General features: G+C 39.5%; 2 protein-coding genes across 2 annotated transcripts in view; both read right to left on the reverse strand.

Annotated features, from left to right (window-relative positions):
* Positions 1-3,169, reverse strand: part of vax2 (ventral anterior homeobox 2) — a 29,102-nt gene extending 25,933 nt beyond the window's left edge. Inside the window, exon 1 of the mRNA XM_067452019.1 lies at positions 2,358-3,169. Coding sequence (XP_067308120.1) covers positions 2,358-2,604 — 247 coding nt within the window. The 5' untranslated portion in view covers positions 2,605-3,169. The remainder of the gene's footprint in view (positions 1-2,357) is intronic.
* A 4,310-nt stretch (positions 3,170-7,479) lies between these two features.
* Positions 7,480-25,366, reverse strand: part of LOC137078963 (adipose secreted signaling protein) — a 44,605-nt gene continuing 26,718 nt past the window's right edge. The window contains exons 3-6 of the mRNA XM_067446826.1: positions 22,773-22,903; positions 20,584-20,719; positions 14,108-14,233; positions 7,480-10,430 (exon numbers count right to left, since the gene is read on the reverse strand). Coding sequence (XP_067302927.1) covers positions 10,330-10,430; positions 14,108-14,233; positions 20,584-20,719; positions 22,773-22,903 — 494 coding nt within the window. The 3' untranslated portion in view covers positions 7,480-10,329. The remainder of the gene's footprint in view (positions 10,431-14,107; positions 14,234-20,583; positions 20,720-22,772; positions 22,904-25,366) is intronic.

Genomic DNA, 25,366 nt, shown 5'->3' on the forward strand with positions numbered 1-25,366 from the left:
AAATCTAATAGCCAAGTTGTTTTGAGCTTGCATGAGATAAGCTGCAGCCGATTAAATCGAGGAATATTATTATTCTCAGGTATAGAAATTAAATTATATACAGACCTACAGAACTTCTCATAGCCTATGATCTTATTTCATATATACTAATTTTTTCTTTTTAATGAAACCATGTTTTTGAGAGATATTAAACATATTTTTTAATAATTTTAAACTGGCTTATCGTTGATTTTAAGAAATGTACTTATTTTGACATTATTAAACCTTAGAAAAACATCCATTAGTAGGCGAAAAGGAAAACCTCACTAAGACGTTCACCTCAAACGGCATTATTTTGGGATAAAGATGCTTTAGGGATTGTAACAAATCATATCTGTCAGGCTGGGAGTCCCAGAAAAGCATTTAATTAGCTCGGTTTTCTAAAATGATGTGATGAAGTATTCATATTTAGCCTGACATTGTATAGCTCCGCCTATCTGGATGTCTGCCTGGCAACCAAGATGATCACACTTGGATGAACTGTAATATCACAATAAGATTAATGGCATTTGTTGATATGAGCAGTGAGATGTTAATGGCGAAACCTTCTGTAATTGCGTTTTCCTCACGGTTTAAAATGAGCGCGAGCCCGTCGGCCATGATGATGATGATGACACAGACTTGCTGACCTTTCAGTGACCCTGCTTCTCACTAGGACTCCGGCGCATTCAATCGCCAGCTTTAAAAACAAATAGTGACACCGATGATCGCGGGCTTACAGAGACACCATTGCAGTGCTCTGACAGTTTATGGGGGCATTACATTTCATAAACCATACAGTGGAAGAGTACGTCCATCTGAATGAAAAGTCTTGGCATTTAAGAGCACTTCATTTGGCTATTTAATTTCCCCTAATGTAAGCTATTTATGTATCACAATACAATCTATGGGCCACAAAAATGACTTAACAAAACATAAATGCACTGAATAATAGCACATGCATTCATAGGCCTATAGATAAACAATTCGGGCAAAAATATATAAATAAATACAATAAAAATGTAGGCTAATAGTTGCTACAGTGACGCAAACAATTCAGATGATGCTCACAGTTATTTAAGCATTATTATATATTTTTTATTTCACATTTTGACAGCACTCTCGGCTCGTCTTGTTGTTTTGAAACCTGAAATGGGAACATAACGTGAATTGCAAAACGTTTTCTGGTAAAGTGATATTAATGAACAAATCACGGTGTGATCCATTAAACATACTCCCTAAATTATGGCTTTTTTTCATGGACCTATTCCTTACTTTTCACTCTAACGGTCATTCCTTTCCCCCCCTCATTTTTATAATGTCTTGACCGTGTAAATAAAATGAAGATACTCTTCCGAATAGTCTAAATATACGTGGATTGCGTTAATAAACGCCATTTGAAATGGGCCACATATTTAGATGTTTTGCTTGAATTTAAAAGGAGGCGTAGCTAATGTTTGTATTTTCTGTTTTTGCTGCTTTTGCTTTTAATGTTGTTTCAGCTCAACACTCGTGTTTGGTGGCTTTTGCCAGTATTTTGTATAAAGTTATATAGCCTATAATCTCTTTCATAAATTTCAAGCAATATAAAATAGGGCCTACAACTCGAAAACATTTAGCCATGCAACCTATTCTATATTTATATAGGGTGAATTCAGGGTGATTGGGACACCTTTTACCATTAGAAGGACTTGGATAAATTACTTTTTAAAATTATTATTATAATTTCTTTTAAATAAACTGCATAAAACGGTTTTAAATATTTGTTCAATTTCAGATATTGATGTGGACTATTTGTTTTTATGTAGCCTAATGGGCATATTAGCAGTTTATTGTGTGCATCATTTTTGTATTAATGTGTCGTTAATTGTACATTTTAAAGTAATATCAGATATTTTTGGTGTCACAAGCACCTTAAAAATAAAGGTTCTTTATTGCCATTGACGGTTCAATGAAAAGCATTTAATATAAATGGAATCTTTCCATTCCACAAAAAGATTCTTTATAGTAGGCAAGAAAAAAAAAAATTCTCTTTAGATTTTTAGAATGTTCTTTACACTAAGACGAAAAGAATTCACTGAAAGTTCTTTGAGGAACCAAAATGGTTATTTTATGGAATGCCTGCGAAAACCCCATTTGGAACCTTTATCTCTCTTTTTTTTTTAAGTGTAAGTTACGAGAACAAAATAAAATAGAAAACCGAGAAATTGCTTTCTGTAAAAATGAAGCGCATTTTGTTTGAAACCTTAGTAGGCTATTTTTCAGTAAATAACGCCTATTTGAAGTCAAACAGGAAATGATTCCCTATTGTTGAGAGTGAGCCTATTTCGCTCCCTCACCTCTGACTAGAATCCTTCGACAGTAGTCCGGATCAACTCCTAAAAGTTTATCTTGTCCATCCTCGCTAGATGAAGTCGGTGTGGATGCCGATGTCCCCGGTGTGTCGGTAGAACTTTGCACAGGTGACCGGTTCCCCACTTCCGTCCGGCTTTTGGAGTCTCTGCCGCGGTCACGGCACAACGAATTGGATCCACAGTGGTTTCGGTCCTCGGCGATTCCATCGCCCATAGTGGCTTGATCAAACATCTAATAATTTAACTGTTTTATGTGTCCTATTAGTTGTATTGGGCTATTTTCAGGTTAAATAAATAGTCTGCGTAAATTCTCTCTTGACAGAAATGAGGAGATTATTCCCAAAACAACATCAAATTAGAATCCAGGCACAGACTTCAGCGACGGAACCGAGTTTCTGCCCAAATGTTTTCGCATGTTCCGGCATCGGTCGTCCATGCAGGAGGAGATCATGTATGAAGAAGGGAAGGAAGGTTGAGGTGGAGGGGGCCCTGGGCAAGTGTAGGGGACCCTCCTCAGCTATAGGATCTTGCTCAACCCAAAATACATTCTGCATATATGCGCTGGGTTTCAAGGTCTATGACCGAGGCACTGGGAGGCGCTTCACTGCTTAACCGCGTATAAGTAATTCCACACAACAAACATGGATCCGAGCTGAGCAAACTTTCCCTTTGACTTATATAGTCAATTTACTCGCTGACTACAATGGGTGTTTTTTCTTTTTTTTCTCCGTATTTGCTCTGGGCTCGACAGAAGCTCTGGAGAAAGAGCCAGCGGATTTCAGGATTTCTTCCTGATGATGGGGGTGTTCATTTTTACAGCCAAGTCAGTCAGGAATATCCAATAGGCTAATAGCTAAACGACAAAATGCACAAAAAAATAACGAAACAAATGAGATTATTGGCATATTCTCAAAATCTCAGTTAGCCTACAGTCGTCACGTTAATATTGTAATTCATAGCGTGGATGTGTGTTTTTTTACGGTGACTGACAGCAGCGACGTCACTTCCGGACTAATCCATCAATTGATTGGTAAACAGAGACGAGTAAGAGGAGCACGAGGTTGGTTTACACGCCCGTTAGCGGTCAGCGAAATGTGAATGAAACTATCCCTGTTGTCTTAAGACTTTGTTGGTAAGAATATATAGGCCTACATTAGACGGATCTTTTTTTTTCTTCTTCAATTTTACAATTGCTTTTTGAATCGCGTTTAATACATGTACGACTGAATAACGTGTTTGGATGCGTCACGTGATTTTAAAGCAAGCGCCTCAAACTCTAAACGACACGATTATTTTAATAAAGACTTTTTAACTAAATCAAGGTCATGAACTCACTGAGGGACGTATTCTGTAGAGATAAACTTTTAAGTAAACTTAAACTCTTTCAAACTGAACAAAATATAGCATAGTCAAAAAGCGATTTTAACATCATGCATTTTGCGCAATTCCTTTACCTTTTTTTTGGACATGCACAGCTAACCTTTTCACATGCACAGCAAACTTCACAACGTTTGAGCAAGGGAGAATGTGCATCCACAAGTGTTAAAGAACGTGTTGAGAGAATGGGTTCCGTTTTTACTAAAAAGGAGAATATAGAAGAACCGTTTTGGCTGTCCAATGAACCTTTCAGTGAACATTTGTTAAAATAACCATAGTGTGAGGAATATAAAGAACCTTTTTGCATAATGGATTCAGTTTACATTAAATGTTCGGAACTATACCAATAAAGACCCTTTATTTGAAGAGTGAAAAATGGAATAGCCTATATATTCTATGCGCGTTATTGTGCAAGTATGAAAGAGTGGTTTATTTGTGTTTACCTCACAGTGCGCGAACAGCAGGTGTTCATCTCATCATTGAACCGTTGCCACAATACATAAAAAAAACAAAATTAGAATCTTTTATCTGAGTGCGCAATCCCATTACGGAGGCCGCAATGACATAATTGCAGTTTTGCCACTTTCAGCAGTGTTTATCATTCAGTGCCGAAATGGCTCATTATTGAATTCAGCTGCTCAGCACAGATTAAACCGTGAACGTGTTGAATGGAGCTGTCACTCACTTCCTCAAACCTACAGTACAGTCAAGAGAGGTTTAATTGCCTCCAATGCTCTCTGGCCCCACAGTCTCCAACACTGGCCCTTTCCTCCACCACACTAATGTGGCAAAACAGCAAATGTACCATAAACACAACCACATACACAAACAGACCTTCCCCTTGTGTTTTCATGTTTTATGGGGACTACTTTTCATAGACATGATTATTATACTGGGCACACATATTCTCTCCCCTACTCCATATAGATAGATAGATAGATAGATAGATAGATAGATAGATAGATAGATAGATAGATAGATAGATAGATAGATAGATATAGCCTATAACAATTTGAACAATGGGTTTTAACTGTCATGAAGACACGGCCATTTTGTGAATTCTCTATCACACTAAAATTGGCTGCACACACATATTTTTGTAATATTGGGTTTAAACAAAAGCACAAAAGCATAGCCTGCATTTTAATTTTTACCCCCTAACCAAAAGTCGTTATAAGGGGTATTGATAGGTCTAATTGCTAAAAAAGTTTTTCTAGCCAATTTTTTGTTTATTTAATAGTCAATGTTTGAAGGTATGAATTAAATATATTAGACTTTTAAAAATAAACAGCAAAGTGTGACAACTAGCCAGATTACAATAATAATAAAAAAAGTTATGTGTGCATAATTAGCCTATGTTTGGTCAGGTAAATCATATTTAATGCGACTATTAAATTGACTCGGTCAATGTGATAATGTTAAGTTATACCGCATGCAAGCAATTATTAAGGGTCAAATTAAGACAAGAGCTTCACATGTCCCACAGTTCATCTTCTGATACACTAGGAAAAATGTGTACCAAACGTAAACTGTCAGAATGTTGTTCACTTACATTTTTCCGTAGTTTAAAAGGAAATGAGAACCATAATTCAAGAAAATATGATCTTCCTAAACGTTGAATTCAACAACAAATCCAATAGAAAATGTTTTATGTCAATTTCAATCTCCATTAAACGGAAGCTTCAATAAACTCGAAAACAGTTTGAGGTTTCTTGGGAAGTAGTACGAACAGACTCAATGTGGAAAACAGAAATAAATGCAGCCTTTATCGAAATAAAACGCCATAGTAATACAGTCATTTACAAACCAATTTCTACTGTTAATAAGATCGATGCGAAATTTTACCCAAAATTACAGATGAGGGTTCTCGGTGCACAAGGGAAGCTTTTTATTTTCTCAAACACATTTAAGTTGAGTTTATTTTTGGCTTTAATAACCAAGAATAGTTCTTTTATTAAATGGACCCTTCAGTGTTTTGTAAGTCACATTTTTCGCATGCAGCAAATTACTACCGTGCGCCAGTCATTAATGGGAAATTGTGTGCTTGTGATGGCTATTTCGTCGGTTTTGTATCAATAGGCTAATGATAAAGTAGAGCTAAAGCTGCCGTTCAGGCACCACACTGTGGAGATGTGGCATTGTCGTGAGGAAGCTGCCACCTTCATAAAACTAAGATTATAAGAGTGTTCATTTGGCTTTAAGCGGAGTTTCCTGCTTCAGTCCGTCAGTGTCAGACGCACAAAGGTATAGTGACACTCGGGCATAGAGACAATACTGTGGCCCCGAGGGAAGAGATCTTCACAACGAATGACTGACAGATAAAACACAAACCTTGATTTGATGATTCGTGCTCCGGATAAAATAGGCTACGAAGCTCTCTTCGGCATTGAACAGGTAAAAATTAGAACACAAGAGCACATCTTTTCCTGATATGTTAGGCCGTTAAACAATAAGTTAAATTTAGCTATACACTCTAAAAAACGCTGGGTTAAAAACAACCCAAGTTGGGTTGAAAATGCACTAACCCAACAATTGGGTTGATTTTACCAAACGGTTGAGTTGTTTTAACCCAGCGGTTGGGTTAAATGTTGCTTAAGACAACCCAATTGCTGGGTTAAAACAACTCAGCCATTGGGTTAAAACAACCCAATTGTTGGGTTAGTGCATTTTCAACCCAACTTGGGTTGTTTTTAACCGAGCATTTTTTGCAATTTTTGGCACGCCGCTTTTTAGAGTAAATTCCATGGATTTAATTAGGCTACTTAACTAATAAAGTAAATGGACAAAGAAAAATAAGTAGGCTAAATGTAACTTGGTCAGGTAAAGTTTGAGTAATTTCTAGTTGAAGTTTACTTTGCAATAGCCTCTAAGTTTCAATACTCTTAGGCTAACGTAGGCTATACTCAGCAAATTAGGCTACAGTAGATGTTGTGTGGCTCGTGCAACATAGTCTATTTACATAGAAATAGCCTAATGTGGTAACCACCCGAACATGGAGATCTCAATAGCCTAGACTACTTGGTAGGCTACACAATAATGGTAACATTCGTCGGATCATTTAAGAATGTATTTTTGAGTACAAAATGAACTCCATGTCCTAACCTAACAACAAAAGCAATGATGAACCAGTTTAAATACAACCTTGAATGCAACCTTGTAAATTAGTCATGACCCAGTGCATGATCATGGGAACATGCGCAGGCTATATCAGAAAGATGAGTAGCCTAGGTTTTATTTTATAAAATGAAATACACACTTTATAACGGTGATGTTTCCGCCTGAATTCTTGCCTTTAACAACTTAACCATGTAGAAATTACTTTTGTTTATTTTGTAGTATTTGCTTCACCGCAGTCATTTGCATTAGTGTAAGATTATTATAATAGCCGAATTCAATAATCTTATTTAAATTATTCTGACATGCTAATTTTGTGTTACATAATTGATGTTTGTTTTAAAGTAAGCCGAAACTTATGAACATGCAGGGAGGAATTCATTTACATTTTTTATTTCATATAGGGAAATTTATAATGCAACATTCCTGAATTAAAAATAAGACTGAAATGACGTTAAAGTTCCTAAGTTAAAGATTTCGGATCAACTGCATTTGTAAAATGAAATGAACCCGTCATCTTTTCAACACACTGAAAACAAAATGTCTCATCTTACGAGAAAACGAGATTGTGTTGTTGTTTCTGCAGGGATGTCTTTCACTAAATACAGAACATCGGTGAATTTATATATTCATCATTTATTTGATTATCAAGCATGTTCAATTTCGTGATTTTATCGTACATTTATCAATTATCAATACAACACCAGAAGTTCAACCTGAAACTGTGAATAGGCCCATTAGTTAGAGTTCACTGACCACTAGTGGCTGTTCAATGCAATGATTCACTAACTGTTGCACCACACAAATTATAAAAGCATGTGAAGTCAACAAGTGAATTTTATTTGAGTGTATATAAAAAAAAGAGACAGTAGCCTATAAGACACAGAAAAAAGGCCCTTAAAGGTGAAGAAAGTCAACAGTATTATTTGCTCTGAGAGAAATCTTTTTTTCGGACAGTAATTGAATGCCGTTTATAAAGAGCATTAACAGAGATCCATAAATGGAGTTCAATGGACATGCAATACTAGAGCCCCTTAAGGGACACGGTGAAGGGAAAAAAACATAAGATGGGAAGAGAAATGATTCGTCAATGCTTTTGCGTTCTCTCACGAATTTCCCCGAAAAAAAACATATTGCGTTCGCTCACAAATAGCCTACAAACTTTTGGGCACCAACTTTCGCAAAAAAAGAAAAGAAAAAAAGAGGGAACATTCGCTAGAACACACTCTAAAAATGCTGGGTTAAAAACAACCCAAGTTGGGTTGAAAATGGACAAACCCAGAAATTGAGTTATTTTAACCCACTGATTGGGTTGTTTTAAGCCAACATTTGACTCATCCGCTGGGTTAAAATAACCCAATTGCTGGGTTTGTCCATTTTCAACCCAACTTGGGTTGTTTTTAACCCAGAATTTTTTAACGTGTACGGTGTCCCTAATATGAACGTTTTTTTCCGCCACTGAATAAATAAAGTATTCTTTCACAATTCTGAGTTTCCCCTTCAGACTTGGACTTTATTCCTAATTCACATTTGAGGATTAGGCTATATCGCACAATTCTGAGAAAATAGCTAACTCGTAATTGCGAGAAAGGGTAAGTATTACGAGTTTAGGCCTATAGATCTCACAACTCGGAGAAAAAAAAAGTTGAGAGATAAGCAAGCAAGCATTAATTGAGATAGCTATAAAAGGTCGCAATTATCTTTTAAAATGTTTTATTCTGTAACGAACCAAGCTGTAGCGTTGGACATGATGAAGAGGACAAATGAGAACATTATTTGTTAATGTTTTTGCGTTAACTTTTTAAGGGGGAATGCAAGAGAATTGACTTATTTTCATTCCATCTCATAATTTTTTTCACCATCATCCGTGAGAACACAAAAGCATTGACTTATTATTTTTCTTTCTCTTATTTTTTTAGGGGCTCTGTACAATAGCCTATGTGCGCAAAAAAAACCTGCAAACAAACATTGAGTGTATAATGGCTCACATGCTGGAGTCAAATCAACTAAGATCACAAATGTTTCGAGGGCGAACACTTCTCGGTTGAAACGCAACAGTTTTTAAAAGAGAGAACGCAAAATATTTGCTAAATACAGTCCTAAAGCAGCACATGGGAGCTAGTTTCCGCCACTGATTAAAACGATACAAAAGTTAGGCCAATTGCGTCTTTTTATCTCACAATTCAGATTTGTTTCTCTCTCGCAATTTTGAGAAAAGTCGTTAGAATTGCGAGATATTAACTCGCTAGCAATTGCAAGGGAGTGGGGAGGGGGTCAGAATTATCTCGTAGTAATTCATGGGGTGGGTGGACCCGGAAACTCGTAGGCTAATTGAAAGCTCGATCTGGTCATGCGTACGAGTTTGCAATCTCGTGGAATGTAGGCTATACCCCGAAATGAGTTTTTTGCGTGCATATGATACGCACTCTATGGCGTGCATGTGACACGCTCTTGGGTGGGGTACCTCATTTTGGCGTATACATTCCACGAGATTGCAAACTCGTACTATTTATACGCATTTTCGTGAGATCCGGCTCGAAAAAACATGTTTTATTCTGTGACGAAAACACACGTTCATATTAAAGGATATGGTGATAATATGAAAAATTCTTTGGATAAACTTGGATTCCGCCTGGGCGCTCACTCAAAAAAAAAAAAAAAGTTTTGGGGGGAGGGCAGAGCTTTTGACTCATTCTCCCTTCCATCTCACATTAGTGGGGCTCCGTAGCCTAAGCTCAAATAATATTCAGTGTTTAATGGCTCACATGCTGGCATCAGTCATATAAACTAATAACGCTTATGATTTCAGGCACTTCGGCTCTAAAAAATTAAACCAGTATTACACATAAAAAGATGAATGAACAGCCCTTAAAATTGATTATCCTATCAACATACATCAGGGCAACCTATCTAAAATTATTTTTGATCCGACTAAATAATGATCAAATCAATTTTGAAAACATTAACACATAAGCCACGCTAATGGTGCAATATGTAAGTTTGAATTTGTGGTCAACAGCGCCCCCTATGGGTACAAACAGGGGCTGATTCACAGTGAGCACAAGCCTCAACTTAGATTTACTTTAAAAATGTTAGAATCACACAGATTGGAGCAAGAAAGTCCAGTAACACAGACATAAGAGCATAATACATTTGTTTTATCTAAAAGACACATTCAGCCATAATACTAGAATTCAGAGCAAAACACATCATTTGATTGTGTGTGTGTGTGTGTGTGTGTGTGTGTGTGTGTGTGTGTCCAAACCTGAAAAACAACAATCACAGAGAGCCACAGTATAATACGACAGATCATTCCTGCATTTCATTGTAACAGTACAAACAAGCCAGTGTGTTTTCAGACGCTGCGAGCAGAAAGCAGAGACGTTGCTGTGCAGCCGAATCTGGAATGATACGCCGCTGCAGACACACGATAGTGGCACTGAAGAAAGTCTGTGGGTTTAGGCGTTTAGTCGAAGCCTTGCCAGTCGCTCTGCTCAGAGTCATATTCGAGTTCTGCGCCGATGCACCGCACCCCCTCCAGCAGCATCGGAGTCCCGTGGTGACGGTCTGACAGAGGAAAACACACACTTAAAGAGTTAGTTCACCCAAAAATGAAAGAAAGCGTATAGATTCATGATTCGAATCATGAATCGGAAACGCCTCCAATGAACCATATATGGTGACAACACATCCCTTTAAAAATCACATGATTCACATGACAACAAATAATTCCTCGGTTGCTTTAAAAATGGCAAACATCTGAAGATGAATCACTTAAAATGGAAATTAATAAGGCCTATTAAAAAAATGTTACTTTGATTTTAGTGTGGGCAAATCATGTACTTTTTAATTTTAAAACACCATAAACCCCCAAAGGATCAAAAAAAAAGTTGATCCTAACAAAGTAACAACTCAATATAATATCTGCACATAATGTAATAATATTATTATTGTAATAACATGTTCATAATGTAATCACTCAAAATGTAATAAAATATTGTTCATAATGTAATAATTTTTACTGTGTGTTAAAAGCCTTTGGGAATAACATGGGGAAACGTGGACACGTGAAATTCTTGGGGTTTTTCTCTAAGGGAGTTTACAATGTATTCAAAGAAAAAAACAGCTATTTGAAATGGTAACAATATTTCCCAATATAAGTGTTTTTACTGTATTTTGGGTCAAATAAATGCATGTCATGTTTTGATGAGCAAAAGAGAAGAAAACTGTTTAAAAGTCTTACCAACACTAGTGTGCTATGCACATTATAACTGAAGAGTTAAAGGGTGGGGTAAGTGCCTGCTGGTAACCGTTGTTGTTATTTCAAATCACCAAAACAAACAAACACGCCCCTACCCCCAAAAGGGTCTCGCCCCTATTTTGATAGCGCCGCCCCACACATACGTAAACCCAGAGGCATCAACGGCTATGGCAGAATCTGTGTGTATCTAATCCAGGTCGAATATTCAATGAAACAGTCATCCCTTCATCACAAAAACACAAACCGCTCTTGTGAACGTACGAACGTATTACAATTCCGACAAGATTAGAGATAGTGATCAAACTGTTCTCATGAACAACTCTATAGAACACAAGCACGACAGTCCAGCTAACGCCATATTACAATTATGACTGAATAAGGGTTATATAGAACATGAAAAGAGTAAGCAAACATATATTAGGAGTGGTGTATCTTATTTGTCGGAGACAATGTGTGAGCTGACGCTTGAAGCACACAGTGAGGAGATTTAGATGCTCCATACGGTGTGGAAATGAACGGTTCTTTATCGTCGCTGAAGTGAGACACAATACGATCGCAAATGGACTAACAAGTGAACATGACACACCAGCATAGTCAAGCAGCATATATTAGGCTAGCTCTCGGCTAATGTCGGTCATGTGTGACTCGTGTGTTTTGAATAATGACGTGCACAGAGCGAGAGCTCTTCTCACCCAGTGTTGCCAACTTTTTTTCAAGGAAAGTATCTAAAGCCTGCCCAAAAAGTCTCTAAAAGATGACGTCATGCGTCAATTAGCATACCCTTGACGTCATCACGCCGTCCTTGCGTTCTGCCTGCCTAACGCGTTCTCTCTCCTAATCCGTGCTCATTTACTGCAATTTAAAATAATATAATACAGCCGACTGTCTTATAAATGTTTTCATTTCCTATACCCTTTGGGCATACAATTGGAGTATGATGATATAGTGAATTACAAACATTTTATATGTGTAAAATCTGAATTGAGAAACTGGATGAACTAAACCTCTGTGATAGTGAGTAAATAAGCAATAAGCACAAGAGAAGAATGTAACTCATCATAACTAATTTCCTTAAATATAAAACAAAAGAAGCAGATATCATTAGGCGAGAAATAACTGTGTGTGTACGTTTACCGGCATGCGTGCAGCTCCCCTCAGCCATTCACTGAACAGGGCAGACGCAGAGAGAGGTTTGTCTGACGGCAGCGGGGGAAAAAAAGACCTCGCGCTCGCAGGACAGTACTGGCGACATTTATAAACTAAAGTAGCTGACGTTTGTCCAAAAATTCGCTAAATTTATCGCTAGTCGCTTTTTTGAAAAAAAGTCGCTAGAGGGATCTGAAAAGCCTCTAAATATAGAGACAAAGTCGCTAAGTTGTCAACACTGTTCTCACCATCAATAGTAGACACGCCCCTTACCTGCTGATTGGCTACAAGTTTGTTATTCCACTCGGCCCGAGTCCTTTTTCTAAAACGGTTTTGAAATAACACTTACCCCACCTTTAATGTAAATACTTTTAAGAATGATAAGCTTCACATTTATGCTTGTAAATCCTTTAAAGCAGCACTTGGTAACTTTTGCTCTCGGGGTCCCCCGACAGGGAAAAAATACTCTCCTCAACTACTGTCGTAAGATCTGTCATCCTACATCAGGGGATGCCATCACGCGTGCGTTTGTTGGCATGGCAGCCCTGATAGCCCTGAACTAGTAATGCGCGGTCGTCTCATAACCCGCGGACCCCGTATGTCTATTTAATGGTCACGGGTGCGCGCCGGGTTGTAAAAATATATACAGTGGTGCGGGGCTTGGCCAAATAACTTCATAAAAGCGGGACCCGCGGGTTGGTGCAGCACTAACAGTTCCCCTGAACACTGCAGGAGGAGTTCACATGCAGGAGTTCTTCTGGCGGCGCGTGTGAAATGTCTTCATCCCAGGTACAGTCAGTGGCATATGCTTCAGCATGTCATATGAATATAATTTCATGGGCTTTATTTTTTTCAAACGCCAAATAATCACGATGCTCTCATTTACAAGCCAGCGTCATTATAGTAGTCTACTGGTTACCGTTGTACAGAATCTATATGATACTTCAGTTCAATGTTTGAGTGGTAGATAATCACCGTAACAAGCAGGACAGCATCGGTCGGGCACGCCTCCTCCAGCTCACGCCAACGAGCAAACGCTGGTCACATGTTGATCCTCGTCCTGCCTTTAATCCCATCACTTTTTCGTTTCCTCTTATTGCTTTCCTCCAACAAAACCTTTTCTTTCTTATTTGTCTGTGCTGCTTCGGACATGACTATATTATCCGACGAACAAAGTTGGGCTCGCACGTCTGAATGTAAGGAAGTGTGGGTGTTGGTGGAAGTGACGTATATGCCGTAAAGCAGTCGGATTTTGTAGTTCTTTTTGTTCTCGGGTTACTACCCGAAACCCGAAGTTGAAAAGTAAAAACGATACAGACCCCATCAGGCTATGGCAGACGTGTCATTCAACCTATTGTAAGTCGATTTATCATCACAACAGTCTTGAAAAATATATTATGAAGGTTGAAAAGTTACCTAGTGCTGCTTGTAAAAAAAAACATTATTTACTTCCATTTTAAGAGTTTTGCTTAATTTATCTGAAACAAGTTGACATTTTGTGATGATGCTGCAAATGTTCTTAAAGGGACAGTTCACCCAACACAAAAGATGATATTTTAAAGAATGTTAGTAATAAAACAGTTGACAGTAGCCATTAACTGCCATATTATTTGTTTTTCCAGAAGAAATAACTTGTATTTTTTTACAGAATTTTCATTTATAGGCAAATTATCCCTTTAACTTGTATTGCACCTGGAATATTGCCTTCATCAATTTGAGCACAAGAACACCAGTAGAGGGCAGCAAATAACCTCACATCTGATCTCATTCATTCAGGGTATCATTTAACAACAGTGTCCCAAAATGTTAAGATACTGGAAAAACTACTGTCACTTACCCATGACACGGGCGTGAACTTTGACCTTCACACACACGTCCTCTTTGCTCTCGCTGAGGATCTGCAGCTCCTCACAGATCACTCCCTCCTGATGGGCCATATATTCACACGTCACCCTCAGACCCCCTGAACACACACACACACACACACACACACACACACACACACACACACACACACACACACACACACACACACAGTCTTTATACAGGTTCATCTCACAGACAAACCGTTTGTTTGGCTCCAGTGACACCAGTTCAGGAACGGACGTCTCACACACTCAGCTAGATGTGTGTCCATTAATGAACACATCCCCTGCCTGATGTTTATTTCTCTTCTCCTGTACTGTAATCCATCATTACTGTGGGAAACGCCTAAAGCTGCTGTGGGTGGCACCTCAGGAAGCCCCGCCCCCAGACTAACACGACTGGCTAAACCAGAAGTTGATATGTTGGGACTCACAGATCCCGCTTCTGTGCTGCTCATCCGCTGTCTGTCTGTAAACATGAACTGGATTGTGTTTATGTTTATTTATTTGGTTATGCCCAAGAGCACCGCTAGCCTTCTAAAGGTCTTCCCATCTAGCATCCATCCATCCATCTAACCATCCATCCATCCATCGATCTAACCATCTATCTATCCATCCATCCATCTAACCATCCATCCATCCATCTAACCATCTATCCATCCATCCATCCATCCAGCCATCTAACCATCCATACATCCATCCAGCCATCCATCCATCCATCGATCTGACCATCCATCCATCCATCCATCTAACCATCTATCTATCCTTCTATCCATCCATCCATCCATCCATCCATCCATCCATCCATCCATCCATCCATCCATCCAACCATCTATCCATCCATCTAACCATCCATACATCCATCCAGCCATCTAACCATCCATCGATCTGACCATCCATCCATTTATCCATCCATCCATCCACCCATCGATCTAACCATCCATCCATCGATCTAACCATCTATCTATCCTTCTATCCATCCATCGATCTGACCATCCATCCAGCCAGCCATCTAACCATCCATACATCCATCCATCGATCTGACCATCCATCCATCCATCCATCCATCAATCTAACCATCTATCTATCTATCCATCCATCCAGCCATCTAACCATCCATACATCCATCTAACCATCCATACATCCATCCATCGATCTGACCATCCATCCATCCATCCATCTATCTATCTATCCATCTATCCATCCATCCATCGATAGACCTTACCATCCATCCATCGATCATCTAACCATCTATCCATCCATACATACATCCATCGATCTAACCATCTATCCATCCATCGATCTAACCATCTATCCATCCATCCATTAGTGGTGTCAACAATAATCGATTCAAGCGATGCATCGCGATGCAGGGCATGAACGATTCAGCATCGATGCGGCAAAGTGCCATAATCGATTATGTCACTGTTTATTTTCTGGCAGACGATAAAGTTGTGAAGTTTCAAATACTTCCGGTTCCGGGAGAATAACAACAACAACAAGGAAGATGGCTGAGTCGGAGGGAGATGACCGCGATAGACGGGTTATTAAAAATGCGCTAACGACCCGAGGTGTGTAGGATTGTTCGTATATATTTTTTGCACAATAATAAATTAATCTATAATGAAGAAATACTGCGCAATTCACCTTTATTCCACAAGGTGGCAATGTCTGATACCCAATGATGAAGTGACGTTTCACTCATAGTTAACGTTACCTCTGACAGAAAACGAAACAATAATTATAATCTGCAAAACTTGAAATGACTCAGTGATTTACTTCAGAGAGCAAGTACTAAACACAATCATATGTTAGTGTCACTGTCTCTTGATGATGGATGTGGTCAAGAAGCTGTCAGAGATCAAAATATTGATTTTGAAGACTGAAAATGAGTTTGGAGAATATGCTCGAGATCGCGAATATGAGGCAGATGCTGAATGTACTGGTAAACGAACTCTGACGAGGACAGATGATGATGGTATTAAACATCTGCTCAAACTGAATCCTTCCAAGCTCCAAAAGGTAACAAAATAGGTTTTATTTTATTCTTCTGTAGCTGTTACTCTAAAATCAGGAGTTTTATATATTATCACGACAGGTAGAGGTCTATCCATGTTAAATATAGATCTGGGTCGCTAACGACCTGAATATGTAAGAATGTTTGGTGAAACAGTCATGCATTTAAGGGTTAATTGCATTTTATTTAATTACATTTTATTTTATTTAATAACATTTATGTCAAAGATACAGGAGACACATAGCAGCCAATACAATCAGTTGTTTAATATCTGCTTGTATTGCCTCATGACTGATGAAAAATTTGCTTTGTGTGCAGTAGAATTTTGATGCATCACAATGCATCGTAGAATCGAAATGAATCGAATCGTGAAGGAAGTGCCAATGCACACCCCTACCATCCATCCTTCCATCTAACCATCTATCTATCCATCCATCCATCCATCCATCCTTCCATCTAACCATCTATCTATCCATCCATCCATCCATCCATCCATCCATCTAACCATCCATCCATCGATCTAACCATCTATCTATCCATCCATCGATCAAACCATCCATCCATCCATCCATCTATACATCTATCTATCCATCCATCGATCAAACCATCCATCCATCCATCGATCTAACCATCTATCTATCCATCCATACATCCATCCATCGATCTGACCATCCATCCATCCATCTAACCATCTATCTATCCTTCTATCCATCCATCCATCCATCCATCCATCCATCCATCCATCCATCCATCCATCCATCCATCCATCTGACCATCTATCCATCCATCGATCTAACCATCCATCCATCCATCGATCTAACCATCTATCTATCCTTCTATCCATCCATCCATCCATCCATCCAACCATCTATCCATCCATCCAGCCATCTAACCATCCATACATCCATCCAGCCATCTAACCATCCATACATCCATCCATCGATCTGACCATCCATCCATCCATCCATCCATCGATCTAACCATCTATCTATCCTTCTATCCATCCATCTATCCATCCATCCAGCCATCTAACCATCCATACATCATCCATCGATCTGACCATCCATCCATCGATAGACCTTACCATCCATCCATCGATCTAACCAACCATCCATCCATCCATCCATCCATCCATAGACCTTACCATCCATCCATCGATAGACCTTACCATCCATCCATCGATCTAACCAACCATCCATCCATCTATCATCTAACCATCTATCCATCCATCCATCCAACCATCTATCCATCCATCGATCTAACCATCTATCCATCCATCCATCGATCTAACCATCTATCCATCCATCCATCGGTCTAACCATCTATCCATCCATCCATCCATCCATCCATCCATCCATCCATCCATCCATCCATCCATCCATCCATCTAACCATCTATCCATCCATCCATCCATCCATCCATCCATCTATCTATCCATCCATATAACCATCTATCCATCCATCCATCCATCCATCCATCCATCTATCCATCTAATGTTCTCTGGTTCATCCATCTATACATCCATCCATCTATCCATCCATCCATCCATCCATCCATAGACCTTACCATCCATCCATCTATCATCTAACCATCCATCCATCCATCCATCCATCCATCCATCCATCCATCCATAGACCTTACCATCCATCCATCTATCATCTAACCATCCATCTATCATCTAACCATCCATCCATCCATCCATCGTGTCTATATTCCAAAGCATTCTTAAATTACAACAATTTAAGCTTGGATAGTACTCTATATGAAAAAGGAAGGGAGGGATGACGGTTAACAGGTTAAAAAACGAACACACAAAACATTGAACATACTCTCAATGACCAATCAGTGCGTATTCAAAAACTGGAATACGGGATGATTTACGTGACGCTTTAGAATCTTTTGTGATCATTCTTTCCTCATACAGCACGTGCCCATTCGTTCACATTAAAGGACTGGCTGAAACCAGTTCTGAGAGCCCTGGAATATCCTGCAAGGCTCTCGTGGGATTTTATTCTTAAGGGGACGCAAGTCTCATAGTTTATATGCGTTCTGCATGTGCGGGGGCGAATGTAGAAGAGTTATCTCAAGATGGACATCACAGCAGCGAATATGAATATGCATAATGATGCATTTACATATACAGGAGCTCCTAAAGGATTTGGATGCACTTAATGTCTGTATGCCATTGCATTCAAACGTGAGGGAACTACAGGACTGAAGTGTGTTCATGAAAAGCTAATATTTAATATAAAAACCTAATGATTAATGAAATCATGAACATTTAAAATAAAATAAAAGTAAATCGAAAGACTTCAAAAGAAAAAAAATTAGTTTACCTACGTCATGTGACTGAAATTACTGAAATATTAACTTATTAATAGTAACTATTTTAGGTCAAAGGGGTTTGGCTGACAACAGAGTTTGGGAATCCCTTCAATAAGATAACTTTCCATTCCATCCATCCAACAAACTAACCTCCATCCATTCATCCATCCATCCAACAAACTAACCTCCATCAATTCATCCATCCATCCAACAAACTAACCTCCATCCATTCATCCATCCATCCAACAAACTAACCTCCATCAATTCATCCATCCATCCAACAAACTAACCTCCATCAATTCATCCATCCATCCAACAAACTAACCTCCATCCATTCATCCGTCCATCCAACAAACTAACCTCCATCCATTAATCCGTCCAGCCAACAAACTAACCTCCATCCATCCATCCAGCCAACAAACTAACCTCCATCCATCCATCCAGCCAACAAACGAACCTCCATCCATTCATCCGTCCATCCAACAAACTAACCTCCATCCATTCATCCGTCTAGCCAACAAACTAACCTCCATCCATTCATCCGTCCAGCCAACAAACTAACCTCCATCCATCCATCCAGCCAACAAACTAACCTCCATCCATTCATCCGTCCATCCAACAAACTAACCTCCATCCATTCATCTGTCCAGCCAACAAACTAACCTCCATCCATCCATCCATCCAGCCAACAAACTAACCTCCATCCATCCATCCAGCCAACAAACTAACCTCCACCCATCCCTTCAGCCAACAAACTAACCTCCATCCATTCATCCATCCAGCCAACAAACTAACCTCCATCCATTCATCCGTCCAGCCAACAAACTAACCTCCATCCATCCATCCATCCATCCAACAAACTAACCTCCATCCATCCCTCCAGCCAATAAACTAACCTCCATCCATCCATCCAGCCAACAAACTAACCTCCATCCCTTCAGCCAACAAACTAACCTCCATCCATCCATCCAGCCAACAAACTAACCTCCATCCATCCCTTCAGCCAACAAACTAACCTCCATCCATCCCTTCAGCCAACAAACTAACCTCCATCCATCCGTCCAGCCAACAAACTAACCTCCATCCATCCCTTCAGCCAACAAACTAACCTCCATCCATCCGTCCAGCCAACAAACTAACCTCCATCTATCCCTTCAGCCAACAAACTAACCTCCATACATCCCTCCAGCCAACAAACTAACCTCCATCCATCCCTCCAGCCAACAAACTAACCTCCATCCATCCATCCAGCCAACAAACTAACCTCCATCCATCCATCCAACAAACTAACCTCCATCCATCCATCCAGCCAACAGACTAACCCTTCATCCATCCATCCAGCCAACAAACTAACCTCCATCCATCCCTTCAGCCAACAAACTAACCTCCATCCATCCGTCTAGCCAACAAACTAACCTCCATCCATCCCTCCAGCCAACAAACTAACCTCCAGCCATCCCTCCAGCCAACAAACTAACCTCCATCCATCCCTCCAGCCAACAAACTAACCTCCATCCATCAACCCAGCCAACAAACTAATCTCCATCCATCAACCCAGCCAACAAACTAACCTCCAGCCATCCCTCCAGCCAACAAACTAACCTCCATCCATCCATCCAGCCAACAAACTAACCTCCATCCATCAACCCAGCCAACAAACTAACCTCCATCCATCCGTCCAGCCAACAAACTAACCTCCATCCATCCGTCCAGCCAACAAACTAACCTCCATCCATCTGTCCAGCCAACAAACTAACCTCCATCCATCCGTCCATCCAACAAACTAACCTCCATCCATCCGTCCATCCAACAAACTAACCTCCATCCATCTAGCCAACAAACTAACCTCCATCCATCTAGCCAACAAACTAACCTCCATCTATCTGTCCAGTCAACAAACTAACCTCCATCCATCCATCCATCCATCTAGCCAACAAACTAACCTCCATCCATCTGTCCAGTCAACAAACTAACCTCCACCCATCCATCCAACAAATTAACCTCCATCCTTCCATCCATATATACTTATCCACCCAACTAACACCAGAATTACTTCCCTTTTCTTCATCAGCACGTTCAGCTGTGTTTGGTCAGTGAGCGATGTACCTGAGGACGCGGTTAAATTGGTGATCCGCAGGTGTGGATTGGGGATGGGGGCTGGACACACATCTTTCCCAAACTCTGGCATCTCAGGCAGTGTGAACACAATCTCATATCGGTGCTGTGTTTTCAGGAAGCCCACCTGAGGTTAGAGAGAAACAGAGAGGTTATGATTGGGTGTCATTAGATCTATGATGTATTGAGACATATGAGACACCAAAAATTAAAGAGTCAAACAGCTCTGAGCATTTGATGAAGATCATGGTTTACTGTGATAAATGGTGAACTCATAGTTGTTTACTATTGTTACGTTAATTCAATCTAAGCTGATGAAATCATTGTATGAATTATAGTTTACAATGAACAAATTTATGAACCATAATTGATGACATCATATTTTGCTGAAATAATGAATGAAATCTGACTTGACTGATCAATAATGAAATCATATTCAACTTATTTTGATGACTTTAGAGGCGAATGATAATTTATAACATCATAGTTGACCGAACTAATTTCTGAATGAAATTAATTCAAGGTTCAGAAGACATTAAATAATATCTATTAGCCTATATGAATGGCAAAAAAACCTTCTGTCAGATTAAATGTTCATTAATTGTTGAAGCTGTTATTAACCAAGGAAGGAAAATGGGATAATAATTTGAGAGTTAATGAATGATGAGCACTGGTGGAAGAGAGAGTGACAGAACTCATGCCAGGAAACCTTGAAAAAGCACTTAGGTCTCAGCAAAAGGTGACAGAATCAAATGACGTCTTATTGGACCAGAGCCCTCACCGAAAAACACAATAATGGAGCCGAGACTGACAGTCCAGAGGTGCGGGTGTACATTTACTGCTCCACGCCGCTGCAGCGGTCTCCATGGCAACACAGGGCAGTAACGGGGCAGTTAGATGGAGGGAGTGAGAGCATCTACGATGAAAAGAGTCACAGAATATGACACCCACTGTGGGGTGAACGCGAGCATGTTTGTGTATCTTGTCTCAGATATTTGCGAGTAGGAGGAAGGCAAACACTGAGTCTCTGTGCGATCAAATGTGTTCAAAAAACTCACTGTTCTCACAACAACAACAAGAAACTTGTGTAAACCATTAAAAACATGTTAAGAGTCAACTCAACAACAACACAGACCCGATTACTTTCACAATACACTCTCCATTTATGATGTGTTTTATTAATTAAAAACAAAAACAAAAGTCATAATAACATTCTGATAAACAAAAGTAATATAAAATACACCGTTAAACTATTTACTATCCAATCTTTCTTCCACAAATATTAGAAATGTCCATCTAACATCCATCATCTATCCATCCTTTTATTGATCTATCCAAATAACCAGCCATCAACAGTCCATTTAACATCCATCGCTCTAATCATCCTTCCGTCCATCCATCCATCCATCCAACAACCATTGCTCTAACCATCCATTCTAACATCCATCCATCACTCCAACCATCCTCCCATCCATCCTCATCACTAACCATACATCCATTCGTCAAACCTCCCTTCTATCCATCCATCCATCTAACATCCATTGATCTAACCATCCATCCATCCATCCATCCATCCATCCATCCATCCATCCATCCATCCATCCATCACTCTCTAACTATCCATCCATCCATCATTACCCCATGCAAGAACTGTTGTTAGGCTGTTTCGCATTTCATACTCAACTGATCACTTAGAAAAGTAACTAAACACATCTTTTAAGCAAGCCGCATGATTTGAGATATCGTTCAGCTTCGCATCGCAAAATGAGTTGCCTTAGCAAGTAATATCAAACCTGATATTTGCAATGCACCAAAAAGTTATGAAACAACAATTCAAAGTTAAAAATAGTCTCATCACAGCTGTGGCCGAGCGGTTAGAGCTCGTGCTCTGACCTGTGGCGTTCATATGCAAGCTCAAATCTGGCTTCTGTCATTTCCTGATCCTGTTCTCTCTCTCTTCAAATTCCAGATACATCTCTTGGCATGAGTTCTGTCAATCTCTTTTCACATAACAAGGCTCCAAATCAAATAGAGCACAGTGCCCGAAGGGAAGAAGCTGAACCTTTGATGTGAGCGGAGATATAAACCCAGTGTTCTTCATGTAATATGAACTTATATTCTTGACCGAAGACCGTCAAATAAGTCTAATAACCGCAGGTATTTAACTCACTGGCTCTCACCTTAACCATGAAGTTCCCGTTCGATTCAGGTATCACCATTACGACGGAGTCGTGCAGTTTCTCGTCAAAATGCACGTGAGAGTGAGCAGCAGGTTCCTCAGCGAAGCGAACACCCCCCGCCTTAGACGACACTGCAGGAAGAAGAGAAGCAAAGGACTTACAGCTGCGCTAATTACACTCTGACCACAGACTTACAGACATCCAGACTGAGACGCTGAATGAAAAATGTTGAAAAAGAAGCTTTTAAAGTTGCAATTATTCGAATCGACCTTGCCATTTGACACCTGAAAACCCTGAAAAGACATTCAGTCTGATATCAGAGATCTTTTCTTTAGCCAAAATAAAACAGAGCAGAATTAATTCCAAAACTATAAATAGACTAAAATAAAACAATCAGTTTAAAACACTTGGACATGCACGCTTGGTGTGTTTTAGGCCTAACAAAACACCCAATCTGAGACATTTATAGACATCCAGACTGAGACGCTGAATGAAAAATATTGAAAAAGAAGCTTTTAAAGCTGCAATTATTTGAATCGGCCTTGCCATTTGACACCTGAAAAGACATTCAGCCTGATATCAGAGATATTTTCCAAAGAAACATAGCAAAAAAACTAAGAAATTCTTCCAAAATTCATAAACTATAACTAAATAGACTACAATAAAACAATCAGTTTAAAACACTTGGACCAAGTTTTTTTTAGGCCTAACAAAACTTTTTTTAGCTTTCAAGTTTGTCTCTCAGTCTCTTTCCCACATGATTTATTAGGGATTGAAAAACTGGTTTAGGTTCACATAATGTGTTATTAGGGGATGTTTATGCCTAAAACGTGCATTCAAAAACAGCTAGAAGGGGTGCAACAAAATGAAACGACAAAGCAGGTGTTCATTAAATTAAAAGATGCCACTTTTGTGAGAGGGTTTTGCTGTGCCAGCTGTCTAATGCCTTCAGCACATTCAATGTGTTAACTACAGCAGCAGCCCTAAAAATATCAAAACTAAAAAAAAAAAGACAGAAAATCCCAAGCATGTTCTTCCAGGCTCTTCTCTTTTACAGTCTGATTTAATAAAGCAGATAATCAGGCCTTCAGGGGTGCGTTTGTCAGACACAGATCAAAAATAAAGTGCAAGATCAATGCAAATTCTTCATTTAAAATCCGTTTGTGGTCCAGGATTAGGGTACATCTGCTCTCGAGAAACAACATTCAAGTACAGCAAAGTTGCATTATTGTAATAAATTCACTTCCATTCAGAGGTTGGTAAGTTTATGTTTTTTAAAAGAAGTCTCTGCTCACCAAAGCTTCATTTAAAACGTATCTTAAAACAGTGTTGTGTATTTGAATATTATCAAATGTATTCCTGTGATGCAAAGCTGAATTTTCAGTCTTCGGTGTCACATGAGCCTTCTGAACTCATAATAATATGCTGATTTGCTGCTCAAGAAACATTTTGATTAAAAAATGGTCTGGCTTAAATCAGGCTGGGGCTCATAATTACAGTTAATGTGTCGGGCAGGGCCGGACCAATCACAACACACTGAACAATCGGACCAATAAGAGCAGAGTAGGCACTGAATCCGATGACGAATCCTGTCCCCCTGTGAAATAGTGTCCGCTGGTAGCGGTTTTAAATGCCTGATCAAAAGTTGTTATACATGGTTCTGGACAATCAATTGTTTAAAAATTTACATTTACATTTAATCATTTAGCAGACGCTTTTATCCAAAGCGACTTACAAAAAAGGGGAGAGTAATAGAAGCAACGGAACAGACAAGGCCAAAAACCTGTAAGAGCTGTAAGAAATCTCAATTAATTAGCACAATACACAACAATTTTTTTTTTTTTTTTTTTTTTTTTTTTAAAGACAGACATCTACAACAAAAACTCACGTCCGCAAAGTGCCGAACACTGGATTTTGATAGCTAAGATAGCTACAACCCATTAGGACTAAGGCTGTTGCCCCAGCTGTTGTCGTTAATGCAGATTCAGTGGCCCAATGGGTTGGTTTTGTATTCTAGCTAAACGCGCAGCAATAGCCATCTACAACAAAAACTCACGTACGCAATATACAGAACACTGGATTCTGATAGTAATGATAACTATGTAACATACCCGCCTGAAGGCACAAATCCGGATGAGAGACGTAGATATGATCCAGGAGTGTGCGCTTTTGGTCGTTGCTGTGGTGATCAGTAAGTGCTATTCTGTATTGGTCAAGTGCAAATGGAAAAGATGTGTCTTAAGATGTTTTTTAAGAATGGCTACAGACTCGGCAGCACGAATTGAGATCGGCAGGTCATTCCACCAGGTGGGAACGGTCCAGGAAAATGTCCGTGAGAGCGATTTCATGCCTCTTTGGGATGGAACTACGAGGCGCCGCTCGCTCGCAGAACGCAAGCTTCTGGAGGGTGTGTAAGTCTGAGCAAGTGAATTTAGGTATATTGGTGCAGAGCCAGAGGTTGTTTTGTAGGCGATAACTAGTGCCTTGAATTTGATGCGAGCAGCCATTGGCAACCAGTGCAGTTTGATGAAGAGAGGCGTAACATGCGTTCTCTTCGGCTCATTAAAGACCACTCTCGCCGCTGCATTCTGGAT

This window comes from Pseudorasbora parva, chromosome 1 (genome assembly GCF_024679245.1).
Source record: "Pseudorasbora parva isolate DD20220531a chromosome 1, ASM2467924v1, whole genome shotgun sequence".
NCBI lineage: Eukaryota > Metazoa > Chordata > Actinopteri > Cypriniformes > Gobionidae > Pseudorasbora > Pseudorasbora parva.